This window comes from Leucoraja erinacea, chromosome 7, assembly GCF_028641065.1.
Source record: "Leucoraja erinacea ecotype New England chromosome 7, Leri_hhj_1, whole genome shotgun sequence".
Lineage (NCBI taxonomy): Eukaryota > Metazoa > Chordata > Chondrichthyes > Rajiformes > Rajidae > Leucoraja > Leucoraja erinaceus.
Window position 1 is genome coordinate 42,787,016 of NC_073383.1, and position 17,043 is coordinate 42,804,058.

General features: G+C 45.2%; 1 protein-coding gene across 1 annotated transcript in view; it reads right to left on the bottom strand.

The window, feature by feature from the left end:
- The window catches only part of LOC129698924 (uncharacterized), a 92,150-nt gene that overhangs the window by 43,276 nt on the left and 31,831 nt on the right, over nt 1–17,043 (bottom strand). Inside the window, exons 10-12 of the mRNA XM_055638369.1 lie at nt 16,473–16,602; nt 11,036–11,141; nt 3,203–3,237 (exon numbers count right to left, since the gene is read on the bottom strand). Coding sequence (XP_055494344.1) covers nt 3,203–3,237; nt 11,036–11,141; nt 16,473–16,602 — 271 coding nt within the window. The remainder of the gene's footprint in view (nt 1–3,202; nt 3,238–11,035; nt 11,142–16,472; nt 16,603–17,043) is intronic.

Consider the following 17,043-nt stretch of genomic DNA (forward strand, 5'->3'; position numbering starts at 1 on the left):
GGTTGAGTCCAGGGGGAGAGTGGTGGAGAGCAGGTCAGAGAGATGGTGGGGATCAATGGATTTTAGATTACGGAAGATGATTCCTCGGAGGAAGCGGGGACGAGGTGTCAGAGAAGGGATGGTGAACCGTATAAGCTTATGATCAGAGAGGGGGAAGAGGCAAGGATGGAGGTCGAGTACCGGTTGATTTGTGGAGCAGACCAGGTCAAGGATGTGACCTTTGTCATGGGTGGGAAAGGTGACGTGCTGAGTGAGAGAGAAGTTGTCCAGTAAAAAGGCGAATTCAGATGCGAGCTTGCAGGTGGGAGAGTCCATGTGAATATTTAAGTCACCAAGTAGCAGCAGACGTGGGGAGAGGGATGAGGCAAGTGTGAGGAGTTCAGTGAAGTCAGATAGGAAGGAGGGGTTTGGTTTAGGTGGCTGGTAAATGAGGATGACTGTCATGGAGGAAAGGGCTTTGAAGGCGAGGAATTCAAATGATGCTCCGGGGGGGAAGGTTAGTTCAGTGATACGAAAATTCCGGTTGAAAATAACAGCGAGGCCACCTCCATGGCGGGAGGGGCGGGGCTTGGAAATGTAATTAAATCCAGGTGGGGATGTTTGATTGAGGGAGAAGAAGGCATTGGGTTGTTGCCAGGTCTCAGTGAGCAGAAGGAAGTCCAGAGTGTTGTCAAGGATTAGTTCATGGAGGGCAAGGGCTTTGTTGTTGAGCGACCTGGTGTTGAGGAGGGCAAAGTTGGCATTATGAGAGGGTGGAGGGATGGGGGCAGGCTGGAGAGATCTGAGGTTGTCCCGGTTGACAGTGCGTGCGGTCAGCTGGGATGGGGGGTGACGCGAGTGAGGGGGGGCAGAGCGCGATAGTGAGCAGATGGATGGAATGGAATGTCCGTTGTTGAAGCAAACAAGCCTGCGCCGAGAGCCTCTGTGGATGAAACGGGGTCGACGTAGAAGTCCAAGCTGTTCAATGACCTGGGTGCAGGATGGTATGTGGTTGTTGCAGAAACCAGTCATCTGCAGAGTTGAGTATTTGAGCATGATGGTGAGGGTGCAGAGAGGTGTCCAGCGGTGCAGGTGCAGGTGGAGAGAGTATCCAGCGGTGAGGGAGCAGAGAGGTTGTCCAGCAGAGCGGGTGCAGCGAGGTGTCGAGCAGTGAGGGAGCAAAGAAGTTGACCAGCAGTGCAGATGCAGCGAGGTGTCCAGCAATTGAGGGAGCAAATAGGTTGTCCAGCAGAGCAGGTGTAGAGGTAGTCCAGTGATGAGGGTGCAGAGGTAGTCCAGTGATGAGGGTGCAGAGAATATCCAGGAGTGCAAATGCAGAGAGGTTGTCCAGCAAAACAGGTGCAGAGAGGTTGTCCAGCGGTGCGGGTGCAGGGAGGATCCAGCTGGTGCAGGGATGTGTCCAGCGTCGATGGTGCACAGGCACAGGTACAGGCAGGGAACAGACAGGCAGGTAGGTAACAGATGGGGGGGGGGGGGGGGGGAACAGCGGGCAGAGAAGCGGCGAACATTCAAAGCGGTTCTGGCGGCTAGCTGTATAGGCCGCAGGGGGACGATCGTTCAACGGCCGAAAACGGCCAAAAAAGACCACAGACCACCTCAACTGCAGCGACCCTCCAGTGGTCCCACGACAGGTGGTAGATCAAGACCTCGTCCGGGATGAAAATAAACCGCAGTCGGCAATTGAAGGAGATGAAGCCGATTCGCGGTAAGGGACCGTTGTTAATTTAAAATTCCCGCCGACGCCATTTTTTCCCGTATATATGCATGACTGCAAGGCAACGAAATTTTGTTCAGACCGAAAGGTCTGAATGACAATAAAGGCTACTTTGACTTTGACTTTGACTTTGTTTGCAAGGGAGTTATTGAAATGTGACAAAGCCTTATTGGTGTGCTAATGGGAGACTTCAATTATCCTAATATAGGCCGGAAACCAAATGTAATTTGCGATGAACATATTTTGCAAAAAGGTATAAGTGGGAGTGATCAGGGACCAAAAGCTAATCATTACAATAGAAAGTGGCATTAGCCTTTACGAAGGACAATTCTGCTGCAGTCTCAGTGGAGGAAAATGTAGTTCCGATACTGCACTGTTTAAAAGATCAGAGGAGTAGGTTTTTCGCCAAAAGAGCAGTTGGTATCTAGAAGGAGCAACGTTTAATAGGCACCTAGACAGGGCATAGACACCAGAGGGATAAGGATTTAATACGGGCGTGGGATTAATGTAGACAGCATAATGATCAACATAGACACAGTAGACTAAAAGTCTGTTTCTATGCTGTACATCTCTTTGGCATTCCAAACAACTCCAGGTGGTGTCATAAGGGCCTGTCCCACTTGCATGCAATTGCATGCGTCTGACGCGACCAAACGTGGTCGCTTGAGGCGTATGGCCACGTGGGGCCCAACATCGCGCGGGGCTCCGAAAATCATGCAATGTCTGAAAATGTTGCGAGCCAACGGCCTGTCGGCACGCAGGCGCATTGCAGTCGTGCGCAGCATCTTGATGGCGTACGTCTAACGCGTGGTGTTGCGTGATGACGTCACTGCCCGGCATGGCATTGCACGATGACGTCACCGCCCGACGCCGTGCGACGCCCAATTTCAGTCGGCCGCCTCCTGCCCAGCTGATTGGTGAGTATGACGCAAATGACATCACGCGCGAACTTAGCGCATACCACGTACTTAGCGCGAACTCTGCTCTCTGCTTCCGTTTTGTCGCGCCAAAGGCATGCAATCGCATGCAAGTGGGACAGGCCCTTTAGTATAAATGTTACACTCTCAACCACAAAACATTGTAGGGATAACTAGCAGTTACTTGGACAAGTGTCGTTTGATTAGCAAAATAGGCAAGTATTTATTAAGTAATTTAGAGTTTTTCTTTAATGAGGTAACAGAGAATATGCATGAGAAAAATATGGCGATGCAGTATATATGAACTTCCCAACGTTTACTGACAAAGTGCTGCATAACAGACTTTTCACCAAAGCTGAAAAGGCAGGAACATCATAGATAGAAAAAGTGGCGGTGGAGAGAGTTAATGTTAAGGGTCGTGGGTGCGGTACCAATCAAATATGTTTCTTTGTACCATCCAATGAGGAATCACTTGTATTTCTCAGTATATTAGGTTGGATTAATGTACACAAGAGCATGATACAATCTAATACAATAAGTTTTTCAGATGTACATTATGCGACTTAAATACCTGAGGTTCGTCCCAAGATCTTGAGTAACCTTCTCCTGCAAGAAAATGCAGACGTAATAGGAATAAATTCATCCATCATGACCATCAACCAAAACAAAGTTGGACAAACAATTTCTGATGGGAAACCAACCATGGAAAGTGCACGTAATTAGGAGCTGGCTCACCTGCAATGTCAGTCCCAAATCTTTCATTTTCTAATTTAAAATCATGCTTGCCTTCATAAGTCCAGGAATTGAGTGTGAGGTGTCATGTTACAGCTGTACAAGATGTTAGTGAGGCTGAGTTGAGGGTGGAGAAGGGGTGGGGGAGGGTGGAGAGGGAGCGAGGGAGGGTGGGGAGAGGAGGGTGGAGGGGGAGGGACAGAAAAAAGCAAGAAAAATTAAGTAGAAAGGAATGGAAAAAAGTGGGAAAGGGAAGAGGACAAAAGGCAAAATGGAGGCATGGGGCCAAGGGGGTGAGAACAGGGGGAAGAAGGGAAAACAGAGGGAGTGAGGGTCCTTGCTAGTGTGGGTCCTTGCTAGTGTGGGTCCTTGCTAGTGTGGGTCCTTGCTAGTGTGGGTCCTTGCTAGTGTGGGTCCTTGCTAGTGTGGGTCCTTGCTAGTGTGGGTCCTTGCTAGTGTGGGTCCTTGCGAGTGTGGGTCCTTGCTAGTGTGGGTCCTTGCTAGTGAGGGTCCTTGCTAGTGAGGGTCCTTGCTAGTGAGGGTCCTTGCTAGTGTGGGTCCTTGCTAGTGTGGACAGCATTCATTGTCCATCCAAATTATAACTTGAGAAGATAGTGGTGAGCTTCAACTACTGCAACTTTGGTGAACAAATTGGCAGTAGAGGCTGGAGTTTTGGGAGGACAGTTGGAGAGGCCTGGGTGGGTAATTACGGTAGGTCTTGTAAATGATGCACATTGTGGCAACTGTGAAATGGTGGCAGAGAGAGTGAATGCGCTGGGGACTAAACAAACAGGCAGCTTTTCCTTGAATGGTTTACGAGTGTCATTGGCACTGCACTCACCCAGGCAAATGGAGAGCATTTCCTTGTTATCTCGTCTTGGGCCATACAAAAAGTGCATAGTCTTTGAAGTGTTAGGTATGAGTCACTCGCTCCAAGACATCTAGGCCTTTAACATGCTCTTATAGAACTTGTATCATAATAATAATAATAATAATAATAATAATAATAATAATAATAATAAGCCTTTATTGTCATTGTACTTAGAAATACAATGAAATTAGGAGAGCTACTCCTGATTAGTGCAACCAAAACAAGTCCAAACAAGGCAAAAACACATCCACTACATTCAATACGTTATTTAACTGCTTAAAATAGTAGATAAATTATAATTATCACACCTAGGTAGAACAATGCACTGGGAGAATATTACACTTTAAAATTTAATAAATACTTTAAAAGAATTTAAAAAAAGAAGAAATATTAGCTGAGTGGTCTGTTTTATAATGGAATGGATGACAGCATTCTCATGACGTGTGGATATTTGAGGAATTTAGAGTTCTGATGGCCCAGGGAAAGAAACTGTTCTTGAGTACGTTTGCCCGGCTTTTGATGCACCTGTAGCGCCTACCAGAGGGCAGGAGGTTGAACATGAACTGTCCAGGATGGGAGTGGTCTTTGATTATTTTCTACGTCTTCCAGGGAAGGCAGAGAGAGGGCAGCCGATGATTTTCTGGGCAGTTTTGATCACTCTCTGCAGTGCTCTCCTGTCTGCTGCTGAGCAGCCGGCATACCACACCGTGATACAATATGCCAGCACACTCTCGATGGTGGAGCAGTAGAAGGCCACCAGCAGTTTCTCCTCTAAACTGTTCTTCCTTAGCACTCTCAGGAAGTGAAATCGCTGCTGGGTCTTTTTTTACCACCGCTGACGTGTTGGTAATGCCCGGTTACGTTGAGCTTCTAAATCAAATGTTCACTCGAGGATGCTGATAGAAGGTGCTTTTGTAAAGTAGTAAAGTTGATACCGTTGAGTATCAAGTGTAGATGGCTAGATTTCTTCTTGTTACAAATGGTAATGGCGTAGCACTTTTGTCGGGAGACTGATGTCGGGAAGCTCCAAGTCGCAGAAGGTTCGATTAGCCTCGATCCCGGGGTCCGATCACCCAGCGCGGGGGAGCTGAGATCCCCCCGATGCGGGTGCTTGATCATATCGACGCGGAAGGCCCGACCGCCGGATGCGAAAGCCAAGATAGCCCCGACAACGGAAGGTTTGAGTGCCCCGACCGCGGGAGAACAAAGAAGATTAACCTTTTTCTGCCTTCCATCACAGTGAGGAATGTGGGGGAAGTCGCTGTGGTGGATGTTCATGTTAAAAATGTATTTGGGTGTCTTGTTGCTCTTTATTGGTATGACTGTATGGCAAATCAAATCCCTCGTATGTTGCAAAACATAATTAGCTAATAAAATATGATTATGATTTGCTGAGGAGTTATGAATGGAATCACTAGCAAACGTCCTCAGACAACCACTCTCATCATATGAGAGACAAGTTCCAGGACAAGGGGTCACAGTTTAAGGATAAAGGCGAAATCTTTTAGGACCGAGATGAGAAAAACATTTTTCACACAGAGAGTGGTGAATCTCTGGAATTCTCTGCCACAGAAGGCAGTTGAGGCCAGCTCATTGGCTATATTTAGGAGGGAGTTAGATGTGGCCCTTGTGGCTAAAGGGATCAGGGGGTATGGAGAGAAGGCAGGTACAGGTACTGAGCTGGATGATCAGCCATGATCATATTGAATAGCGGTGCAGGCTCGAAGGGCCGAATGGCCTACTCCTGCACCTATTATCTATGTTTCTATGTTTTAATGACTGAATACTTTCCTTTTGATTCCAATTCACATCAATTTTATCAGGGCTCCTTGATGATGTACTTGGTCAAATGCTGCTTTGATGTAGTGGACAGTCACTCTGGTATTCAGCTCTTTGATCCGTGTATGTACAAAGGCTGTGATGAGTTCTGCAGCAGACTGGTTATAGCAAAACCCAAACTGACATCAGACAGTAGGCATAGGAAGATGCTGGTTTACACCGAAGATAAACGCAATTGCTGGAGTAACTCAGTGGGTCAGGCAGTGAGAAGTTCTTAGCTACTATCTACCTCTTTGGAGACCCTCGGACTATCTTTGATTGGACTTTATCTTACAACGTTATTCATATTATTCCCTGAAGAATTATCTGAAGAACGGTCTCAACCCGAAACGTCACCTATTCCTTTTCTCCAGAGATGCTGCCTGACCCGCTGAGTTAATGTTGTGTCTATCCTCAGAAAGTAGGTTATTGGTGATTTTATTTCGAAGTCACGTGAGTGACTACGTGAAGAACCCGCCAGCCGCGTGCGCGTCATACGTCGACGCATGGCGTGCGAGTCAGAGCAGTTCGAAACTGCTCTGGCAGGTAAGTTAATTTTATTTTCAACGGGCCGCTGCGGACCAGGAGTAGCTGATGGAGGTGGCCGGATTTGGAGGCCGCCGTGGAAGTTCCATAGGAGCTCGGTTTCGATATTGCGGCTGCCGGCTTTGGAGCTCCAAACGGGAGCATGCAGCCGGATTTGAGGCCACTGTGGAAGCTCCATTAGTAGTTGGGGCTGCAGGCGCGGCTAGGTGAGCTCGCTGCTAAGATTAGCAGCAGGCGTAGTTTAAATATAGTCGTGGCTAGGTTAACGATCGCTGCTAAAGATAACAGCAGCCGGTGCTTTTGCAAATTAGCCGCGGCCAGGGCAGCGAACGCTAGGTAAGCTCAGCTGCCATTGCGCCTAACAATTTTTAAACATAGATACTGCTGGCTGAGGCAGCATACGCTGTAGACCAGCATATAGTGGGTGCTCTATTTATAGGGCAGTTATAAATAGAGCTGGCAATTTTTTATAGCGGTTGCTGTTCGGTCTCGTTTGTGACTATCGCAGCAGATAGGACATTTATTATCATACACCATATGGTGTAGTAAATTTTGACTTGCCATTACGGCACATAATGGGGCTCAACTGGAGCGGGCGGCTGTTCGGAGTAATGCTCCGAAAGGGAATCAGCCAAAGGCCTGAGGAGGCAACGTCTGGTTCAGGATTGCATTCTATTTCCTCCCCAAAGAACTCCATTGAGGCTCCAGAAAGGAGCTCCTGGTTTGGGAAGCCTTTTTTCAGCTGTGTCTATTAGACACCTGTGGAGCAATACCTGGTGGAGGGTTGCGTCATGATAATTTCCGCTCAGTAGAGGGGAATGTTAGAGATCTTTCATAAGAGACCCCAATCATGTGGATATCGACAAAGCAGTCGAATCTTTGATCCAATGGGGCTATGCTTCCGTTTAATCATATGAACAAACTATGTGCCGTATACCGGAGGCATTACAGATGGCTCCAGTAATTTGCCTGTGACAACACCTGGCAGGGTTGCAGTATTTCTCCCACTCTGTGTAGGGGAGTATCGGGAAGAGGTGACTCCGATTATAATGCCGGCTCATTCAAGTCATATGGGGGCCAGAAGCCTGAGGAAGCGACACCTGGTGCAGGGTTGCGCTCTGTTTCCTCCCTGAAATACTCCATTGAGGCTCCAGAAGAGAGCAAGGACTCGGAGTCACTAGCAGGTGCAACCTGTCTGGTAAGTGTAATAAATAATGATTTATACCGACAGAGCGCCGATCTGCACAGCTAGTCCCGATTCAGCTTTGCAACCATGAGTCGGGGCAAAGTCACAGCCAAGTCTGTGAGACAAGTCCTGTCGGACAATTTGGGTCAAGAGGATTCTGTCCCCACATCTATGGCAGATGTGATTGGCCGTTTGTCTCAATTGGAACATCTGATGAAGCAGATGGTGGCACGAAACATGTGCCACCAGGTTGCACCTGCTAGTGATTCCAAGTTGGAACAGCTTGGTTACCCTGGTTCAGGGAAGACCATCATGGAACTAGCTGGCCATATGGGTCATATTGACCAGGGGCACTGCCTCATCATCTGTGATTGAGGTTATCAGGCTGCTCAGTAGAATTAAGTAGTTGAAGTCTCCCTCAACACATGTTTAAATTTCTGCTCAGTTAGTAGAGTTGCCGGTTCATTGGAAACATCATTGCCATCCTCTCTGGGATAGGTAGCTACCAGCAGGAAGCTGGTCTGGCATATAATATTTTTTATCTGACCTCCAGGTTCATGTTGTGAATCAACAATGTATTTATAATAATCCGTAGGCTCTCAATACCAGTATTCCTGATTGAGTGGCGGGTCGAAGAGATTGTGTTGTGCACTCTGGCGACTCAGACAAGTGGTTTCAGTCAGAGGACTGCGAAGCAATTCCTGATTCAGGTTTGCATTATGTTGAATTGACAGGGAACTCGTACTCCCACATAAAGGGGAGACTGTGTTTTCAGCTCTAGTCATAAGGTTCCGTCCGTATGGTCAATAGAGGAACGGTGGTTCCGAATGGAATCAGTGACATTTCATCAGAGGATGAGTGGTCTGGCCAAGAACAAGAGGAGTACATTTCTGATACTTCTCAAGATTACAGAAACATGAAGCATGCCGAATCAGGTTAGCATTTGGCTAATCTGATCATGTGTTTAGTTACCCAGTTTTAGATGGATGATTGGCTTTCAGCAATTTAACTGATTCAGAGAATCGATCTTGAAGATGCATACCATATCTATACACATGAGGCACAGATTATCTGGAGTTTTGATAACAAAGCCAGTGGTCGAAGCCAATGCTGCCCTACTCTGATCAAAGGGCATTGTGTCATCGAGTTTTAGATAATATGCAAAATTTGCAGCTGATAATTCTTGGGGGTTATCAGTAGATACCTCTTGTGATATTAAGAATGAGGCAACATGAAATTTAACAGTGCCAATTTTGCCTATTCATTCAGGCCATGGTAAGGCGGCTGAAGCAACCTATTTACTCCGTCACAAGTGATGGCTGGGGCAGCCTGTCTTCTCGGGCAGCTAGCTCTGCACGATTGTATGGGACGTTTGTGTACAAAATATATGTTATTTTTAAACGGAAGTAACAGAGGTTTTGTGTTGCTTTCAGTTTGAGCCTAGAGAAGCGTTTATGTGATAGCGCAATTGACACTGCTTGTGCTGCTTTGTCATGATCTAGAGTACCATAAGTGGGACAATAAATGATTGGTTATTCACCCGCTGTTCACTAATGTTATGCAGGGTGTCTTTTATATGACCACTCTAATAGCCTACACTCATTGTAGTGTGCGATGTATATCAGTAAATTATTATGCAAATATTCTTCTACTGTATTCCTAATGGAAGCAGTATTTTTAATATGATTATGCTTTCAGCAACTGCTCAACACAAAGAACACAGCCATTACTCAATCTCTGGCTCGGTCTCTGGGTCATAACTGACATTAGGGTCGTTTGTTATGGGAATGATCTCATAAGCAAAATGGGCATGATTGTGTACATTTGAAGTTGACAGCATACCCACCAGAGAAGAGATTGGGGGTGTCATTAGGTATACAAGTGCACTGAGCTTGCTAGTAGCAATGAGATGAAAGATAGTTTCTTTATTGTTATTCAATAACCTCAAGATATTGCTGATGGCTCATTAGCAGCCAATAGAATGGATAGTCCCCTTTCATCATACAGCAAGAGGCTTATATAGTGCATGTTAATACATTATAAAATTTGGTTGAATATGTCTGGATATTTGCAGATAGAATTCTGCACGGTGTTGCATAAGTTATTATCCAACTCAAAGTCAATTGGGACTATGGTCCGGTTAAGAACAATGGCCATGTATGCAAGTTAGCATCATGGTATTAATAACTCATGTTTTTTCTATCATTAATGGTTAATCTGTTTAAGTGTTTCACACAAAGATTGGGCTACTGCATGAAACCACAGAGCTTTGAAGTCTTCACGTAGTCACTCATGTGACTTCAAAATATAATTGAAAGATTAAACGAGAACTTACCATTTGAAGTTTGATCTTTACTTTATGAGAAGTTGAAGTGAGTGAATATGTGCCCTCCACTCCCAACCCTACTTCTCATTAAGATCATTCGGTAGTTCTAAGGTCGTTAATCTTTCTATAGCTTAAGTTCAGCAACTAGTCTGTGGTTTCATACAGCTGATTGACATGCATGCGGCTGGTGGGCTCTTCACGTATTCCCTCACTTCAACTTCTCATAAAATAAAGATCAAACTTCAAACGGTAAGTTCTCGTTTAATCTTTCTATTAAATGCCATTGGATTGCACTGTCAATAATGCCTTTCATTACTTTGCTAGTGATTAAGAATTGTCTAATTGGGTGGTAATTACCCGCATTAAATTAGAAACATAGAAAATAGGTGCAGGCGTAGGCATTCGCCCCTTCACGCCAGCATCACCATTCAATATGATCATGGCTGATCAGCCAAAATCAGTACCCTGTACCTGCTCTCTCCCCATATCCTTTGATTCCATTATCCCGAAGAGCTAAATCTAACTCTCTCTTGAAAAGAATCCTGCTTTGTATGAGCAGGGCTCAGCTGAGCAATTCTCCACATGATCAGTGTTGTAATGGTACTAGAAAGCTTCGTTAAAAGCTTAGTTGGTTCTGGAGCACAGTTCTTTGGTACTTTTGCTTTTGACGTATCCAGTGCTCTTAACAATTATCATGCAGAGTGAATCAAAGTGGCTGGAGACTGGCTTCTATGGTGGTAGGCTTCTCAGCAGAAAGCCACAGTGTGAGGCAAAGGGACACGGTTGTAGTTTTAAAAACACCCTCAGCACTTTAGAGCTGATCTGAAAACTATGCTGTTTATTTTTAGCTTTATGCTTGCCCTGCTTATCAGCTGTCAGATCCTTTAAATCATCAGCATTTCTGCACTGGCGGCTCATACTGTACCTTGTTCTATTTCAGCAGAGTACTCCCCAGAAGAGAGCAACATCAAAGACGGGTCCGTAAAGTGGCTGAGTGTACTTCTATCTTCTGAACCAACCCATGATGAAGCCTGTAAAATTAAGCAGTGGTTTTAAGGTATGCAAAAATCATGGTTTCAGAACTGGACTGAAAGAAAACTGGCTCATTATTTCAAGTTACAAGGCTTCCTTCTGTTATATTTTTCACCGTGCGCGGATGGGGCGTCGAAGGATGAGAAGCCGAAGTGAAAAAGTTGAAGCCAAGATATCGAATGGAAACGACGACGAAAAGCCAAATAACCAAACAGACGCGACGCCGAAAAGCCAAATAACGGACACGATGACTCCGGGGACGGGATTTGTCCGAGACCTTGCCAGCAATTGGTCCAGACCCCCGCGTCCTTCACATCACTGGCCAGGGGAGACGGGAGTGTGGGTGGAGATATTTTATTTTCCTTCACCGCATTTGGACTGCCAAAGATCCTAGCGGATTATTTTTGTAAGCATTGATCTGCCACCGTGCTTGGGGTTAAGAGGCTGGAGACTCTCTCTCTCGCTCTCTCTCTCTCTCTCTTTATTTATTCCCAGAATCATTTGGCGTTTTGCAAAGCCAACTGCATCTGCAGTTCCTTCCTATTGAAGAAGAACCCTGGCCCAAAGCAACTCCTAATCCATTCCCTCCACAGATGCCGCCTAGCCCATTGAGTTCCTCAGGCAGCATCTCTGGATAGAAAGAATTGGCGACATTTCGGGTAGAGACCCTTCTTCAGACAATCACAAGTACTCTAACCGACAAGAGTTCTGTTCAGTCTGAAGAAGCGTCTCGACCCGAAACGTCACCCATTCCTTCTCTCCAGAGTCGCTGCCTGTCCCGCTGAGTTACTCCAGCATTTTGTGTCTATTCACAAGTACCCTATCTCTATGGAATATAGACCCCAAGAGGGAGAGAAAGAAAGAGAGATATAGAGAGATTTCAGCCTCTTAACCCCAAGCACCGTGGTAGATCAATACTTACAAAAATAATCCGCCTTATGATCTTTGCCAGTCGAAAAGGGGTGAAGGAAAATAAAAAATCCCCCCCGCCCTCCCCCGTCTCCCACAGTCAGCGATGTGATGGACACGAGGGTCTGGACCATTCACTGCCAAGTTCTCTGACAAATCCTGTCCCAGAGACGTCATGTCCGTTATTTGGCTTTTTCGGTGTTGCGTCCGTTCGGTTATTTGGCTTTTCAGCATCATTTTCGATCGGTATCTTGGCTTCCACTTCATTGCTTCGGCTTCTCGTCCTTCGACACTACGTCCAGGTACCATTTTTCTCTAGTGTACGTACATTGAATATTTTGTCTCACACCGGACCTGCTGAATAGAATCTAGCCATGTGTTAATTTGCTCAAATGCATAGTTTCTTCAGCGTTAAGATGCACAATTATTAATCCAAAGCCAGATAACCACATCCTTATTCATTCACTTGGAGACCATTGATTCCAGACTGGCTTTCAAAGAAGAAATCCCATTGCTCCCATCCCCCCACAATGTATTCACTCTCACACATGCCCATCAATTTACCTTTTATTCTTTCTTCGCTGGGATAATTTACTATTAACCCAATACATCCATCAGCACATCTCTGGGATGTGGGAGGGAATCTAGGCACCAATCGAATCCTACTTGGTCTTGGGAAGAATGCAAAAACTCCACATAAAGCCCAGAATTTAGCCCATGGGTCTCAAGAGACACTAGTTGAACCTTGCAAAATCATCAGGTCAGCTGATTGCAATTAATTGTTTCCAAATAGGCTGTCTGCAAAGCTCAGACCCAATCCCATGCACTCTGGGATGTGGCAATCTGTCAAAAGCTACATGTTCCAACAGAGGGCAGTAGCTCAGCATTTAGGATGCAATTAGCATCCATTACCGTAACAGGTCCCATGGGAAATAATCTAATTTACATGCTCCAATTTACATCCACACACACAAGGAACTGCAGATACTGGTTTACAAAAAAAGGACAAAGGGCTGGAGTAATGCTGATAAGTGTGAGGTGCTACATCTTGGTAGGACGTCAAAATAGGACGTACATGGTAAATGGTAGTGAATTGAGGAATGCAGTTGAACAGAGGGTTCTAGGAATAACTGTGCACAGTTCCCTGAAAGTGGAATCTCATGTATTTTGGGTGGTAAAGAAAGCTTTTGGTGTGCAGGCCTTTATAAATCAGAGCATTGAGTATAGAAGTTGGGATGTAATGTTAAAATTGTACAAGGCAAGGGTGAGGCCAATTCTGGAGTATGGTGTACAATTTTGGTCGCCTAATTATAGGAAGGATGTCAACAAAATAAAGAGGGTACAGAGGAGATTCACTAGAATGTTGCCTGGGTTTCAGCAACTAAGTTACAGAGAAAGGTTGAACAAGTTAGGTCTTTATTCTTTGGAGTGCAGAAGGTTAAGGGGGTACTTGATAGAGGTCTTTAAAATGATGAGGGGGATAGACAGAGTTGACGTGGATAAGCTTTTCCCAATGAGAGTAGGGAAGATTCAAACAAGAGGACATGACTTGAGAATTACGGGACAGACGTTTAGGGGTAACATGAGGGGGAACTTCTTTACTCAGAGAGTGGTAGCTGTGTGGAATGAGCTTCCAGTGGAGGTGGTGGAGGCAGGTTCGATTTTATCATTTAAAAATAAATTGGATAGTTATATGGACGGGAAAGGAATGGAGGGTTATGGTCTGAGTGCAGGTAGATGGGACAAGGGGAGAATAAGTGTTCGACACGGACTAGAAGGGCCGAGATGGCCTATTTCCGTGCTGTAATTGTTATATGGTTATATGGTATATGGTTAACTAAGTTGCTCAGACAGCATATCTGCAGAACCTAGTTACGTGATACTTCAGGTAGGCACCCTTCCCAGACTGACTGTAGTAGGGGAGAGAAAGCCGGAAGAGGTGGGAATTGGACATAGCAAAGCAAGTAATAGGTGGATACATACGAGGGGCTTTTGTTGGCAGATGGGTGAACAAATGACAGATGGGAAGAAGACAAAAGATTTGAGATAATGAGAGAAGATGCACAAAATGTGAAACCAGAGAAAGGGAATAGATGGAAGGGGGGCAGCCCTTCCAGAGAAGACACTCGAGATTCACCTACACCAACTGCTAACATTAGCAACATTCGGTGCGGCGTTCTTTACATTGGCAAAACTTAGCACAGACTAGGCAACTGTTTCGCCAAAACCTCTGCTCCGTTTTGGGTCTGCTAAGTGTCCCCCCCCCACACCAAATGTGTCTGGGATTGTGCCCTGGCATTGGTGCCATCCAACGGCTTCGGCGTCATGCATGCTGGGACATGATAAAGGACTACGTAATAACCTTCAGCAGTTAGAATGGCCTGGAGCCTCTCACACAGCCTGCCTCATATAATTTGCCTGGAAATATTCATGGAAGTTTGATCTCCAGCCTCAAGTAGTGGTACTCCCCACACTTCCTACCATAGGTCACCAGACATACAGTGGCTTGCAAAAGTTTTCATACCCCTTGAACTTTTCCACATTTTGTCACGTTACAACCACAAACGTAAATGTATTTAATTGGGATTTTATGTGATAGACCAACACAAAGTGGTGCATAATTGTGAAGTGGAAGGAAAATGATACATGGTTTTCAAATGTTTTTACAAATAAAAAACTGAAAAATGTGGCGTGCAGAAGTATTGACTCAGGGGGGGCTGAATACTTTGTAGAACCACCTTTCGCTGCAATTACAGCTGCAAGTCTTTTGGTGTATGTCTCTACCAGCTTTGCACATCTAGAGATTTAAATGTTTGCCCATTTTTCTTTGCAAAATAGCTCAAGCTCAGTCAGATTGGATGGAGAGCATCTGTGAACAGCAATTTTCAAGTCTTGCCAGAGATTCCTAATTGGATTTAGGTCTGGACTTTGACTGGGCCATTCTAACACATGAATATGCTTTGATCTAAACCATTCCATTGTAGCTCTGGCTGTATGTTTAGGGTCGTTGTCCTGCTGGAAGGTGAACCTCCGCCCCAGTCTCAAGTCTTTTGCAGACTCTAACTGGTTTTCTTCCAAGATTGCCCTGTATTTGGCTCCATCCATCTTCCCATCAACTCTGACCAGCTTCCCTGTCCCTGCTGAAGATAAGCATCCCCACAGCATGATGCTGCCACCACCATGTTTCACAGTGGGGATGGTGTGTTCAGGGTGATGTGCAGTGTTAATTTTCCGCCACACATAGCGTTTTGCATTTAGGCCAAAAACTTCAATTTTGGTCTCATCTGACCAGAGCACCTTCCTCCACATGTTTGCTGTGTCCCCAACATGGCTTGTGGCAAACTGCAAACGGGACTTCTTATGGCTTTTTTTCAACAATGGCTTTCTTCTTGCCACTCTTCCATAAAGGCCTGATTTGTGGAGTGCACGACTAATAGTTGTCCTGTGGACAGATTCTCCCACCTGATCTGTGGATCTCTGCAACTCCTCCAGAGTTACCATGGGCCTCTTGGCTGCTTCTCTGATCAATGCTCTCCTTGCCTGGCCTGTCAGTTTAGGTGGACAGCCATGTCTTGGTAGGTTTGCAGTTGTGCCATACTCTTTCCATTTTCGGATGATGAATTGAACAGTGTTCCGTGAGATGTTCAAAGCTTGGGATAATTTTTTATAACCTAACCCTGCTTTAAACTTCTCCACAACTTTATCCCTGACCTGTCTGGTGTGTTCCTTTGGCTTCATGATGCTGTTTGTTCACTAATGTTCTCTAACAAACCTCTGAGGCCTTCACAGAACAGCTGTATTTATACTGAGATTAGATTACACACAAGTGGACTCTATTTACTAATTAGGTGACTTCTGAAGCCAATTGGTTGCACTGGATTTTATTTAGGGGTATTTACGTTTGTGGTTGTAACGTGGCAAAATGTGGAAAAGTTCAAGGGGTATGAATACTTTTGCAAGCCACTGTAAATCCTCCCTGTGCAACTCTTACCCAGCACCAATGGGATGGTGAACAGAACTCTACCACCTGAACAGACCTTCTCCTTCATGCGTATGGCGTGCACAGCCTAAGGTTGTAGGACAACTTGTTCTACTTGATCTTATTTGATTGTGCACGCCAAGTTGATTGCATTCATTGAAACAGGGCGGACCACGTGAAGGTTGCAATCTCCCACCCCACCTGAACAGATGATGGCAGGCCATTAAACTGCCAATCGACTCCAACTAATATTTTTATATGCAACCTCACCCTCTACTTTTATGGTGCCTATAATCTATAATGTGGTCTATTGAATATCACAGGAATGTAATCAAGTAAAATTTGATTCAGGAGCCACACATGACAAAAATGTGCAAAGAAACAAAGATTACTTGCAAACATTTTACTTTAATCACTGAAAGGCTGCATGTGTTAATCTCACCTTATCTCTTCTCTCAGATCTCAGTATTTTTCCAGATTTCCCCGTTCTCTTTAGAATCAGCTGTTCCAAGAATTCAATGCGCTGTTCTTGAGTTTTCTTCTTATCGTATTCGTTTCTCAGCAGATCCAGTCTGGAATATAAAATTCAACGAGTCACAATCTAGACTCACTCCCATCCTGGAAATCCATAAATCACAACTCAAAATGTGGAGGTTTGCAATAAAAATGAGCTCTTGCAGAATCTACAGGAAAATAAAAACTCTTCAACTTGTGTTTATTGTCACTGAAGCAAATGAAGCTGCTTGGCATTACGGAAAATCACGATTTGAACCATTTTCTAGGAATGCAGACCCTTTTGGTGAAGAACTTCAAATTTGGGAAATACTGCTTTTGTCTCAGCGACTGGGGCCAGTAATGGCACTCAGCAAGAATGGAAGGATTTAAACCGCACTCCAGTGCATTGACACTCCAATGGAATGCAGAAGGATATAAACCACTACATGGTGCATACATTGGGTGCAGCCTTTCAGATCCCAGGAGAGCAAAGAAAATCCCAATGGCACCACTATGAA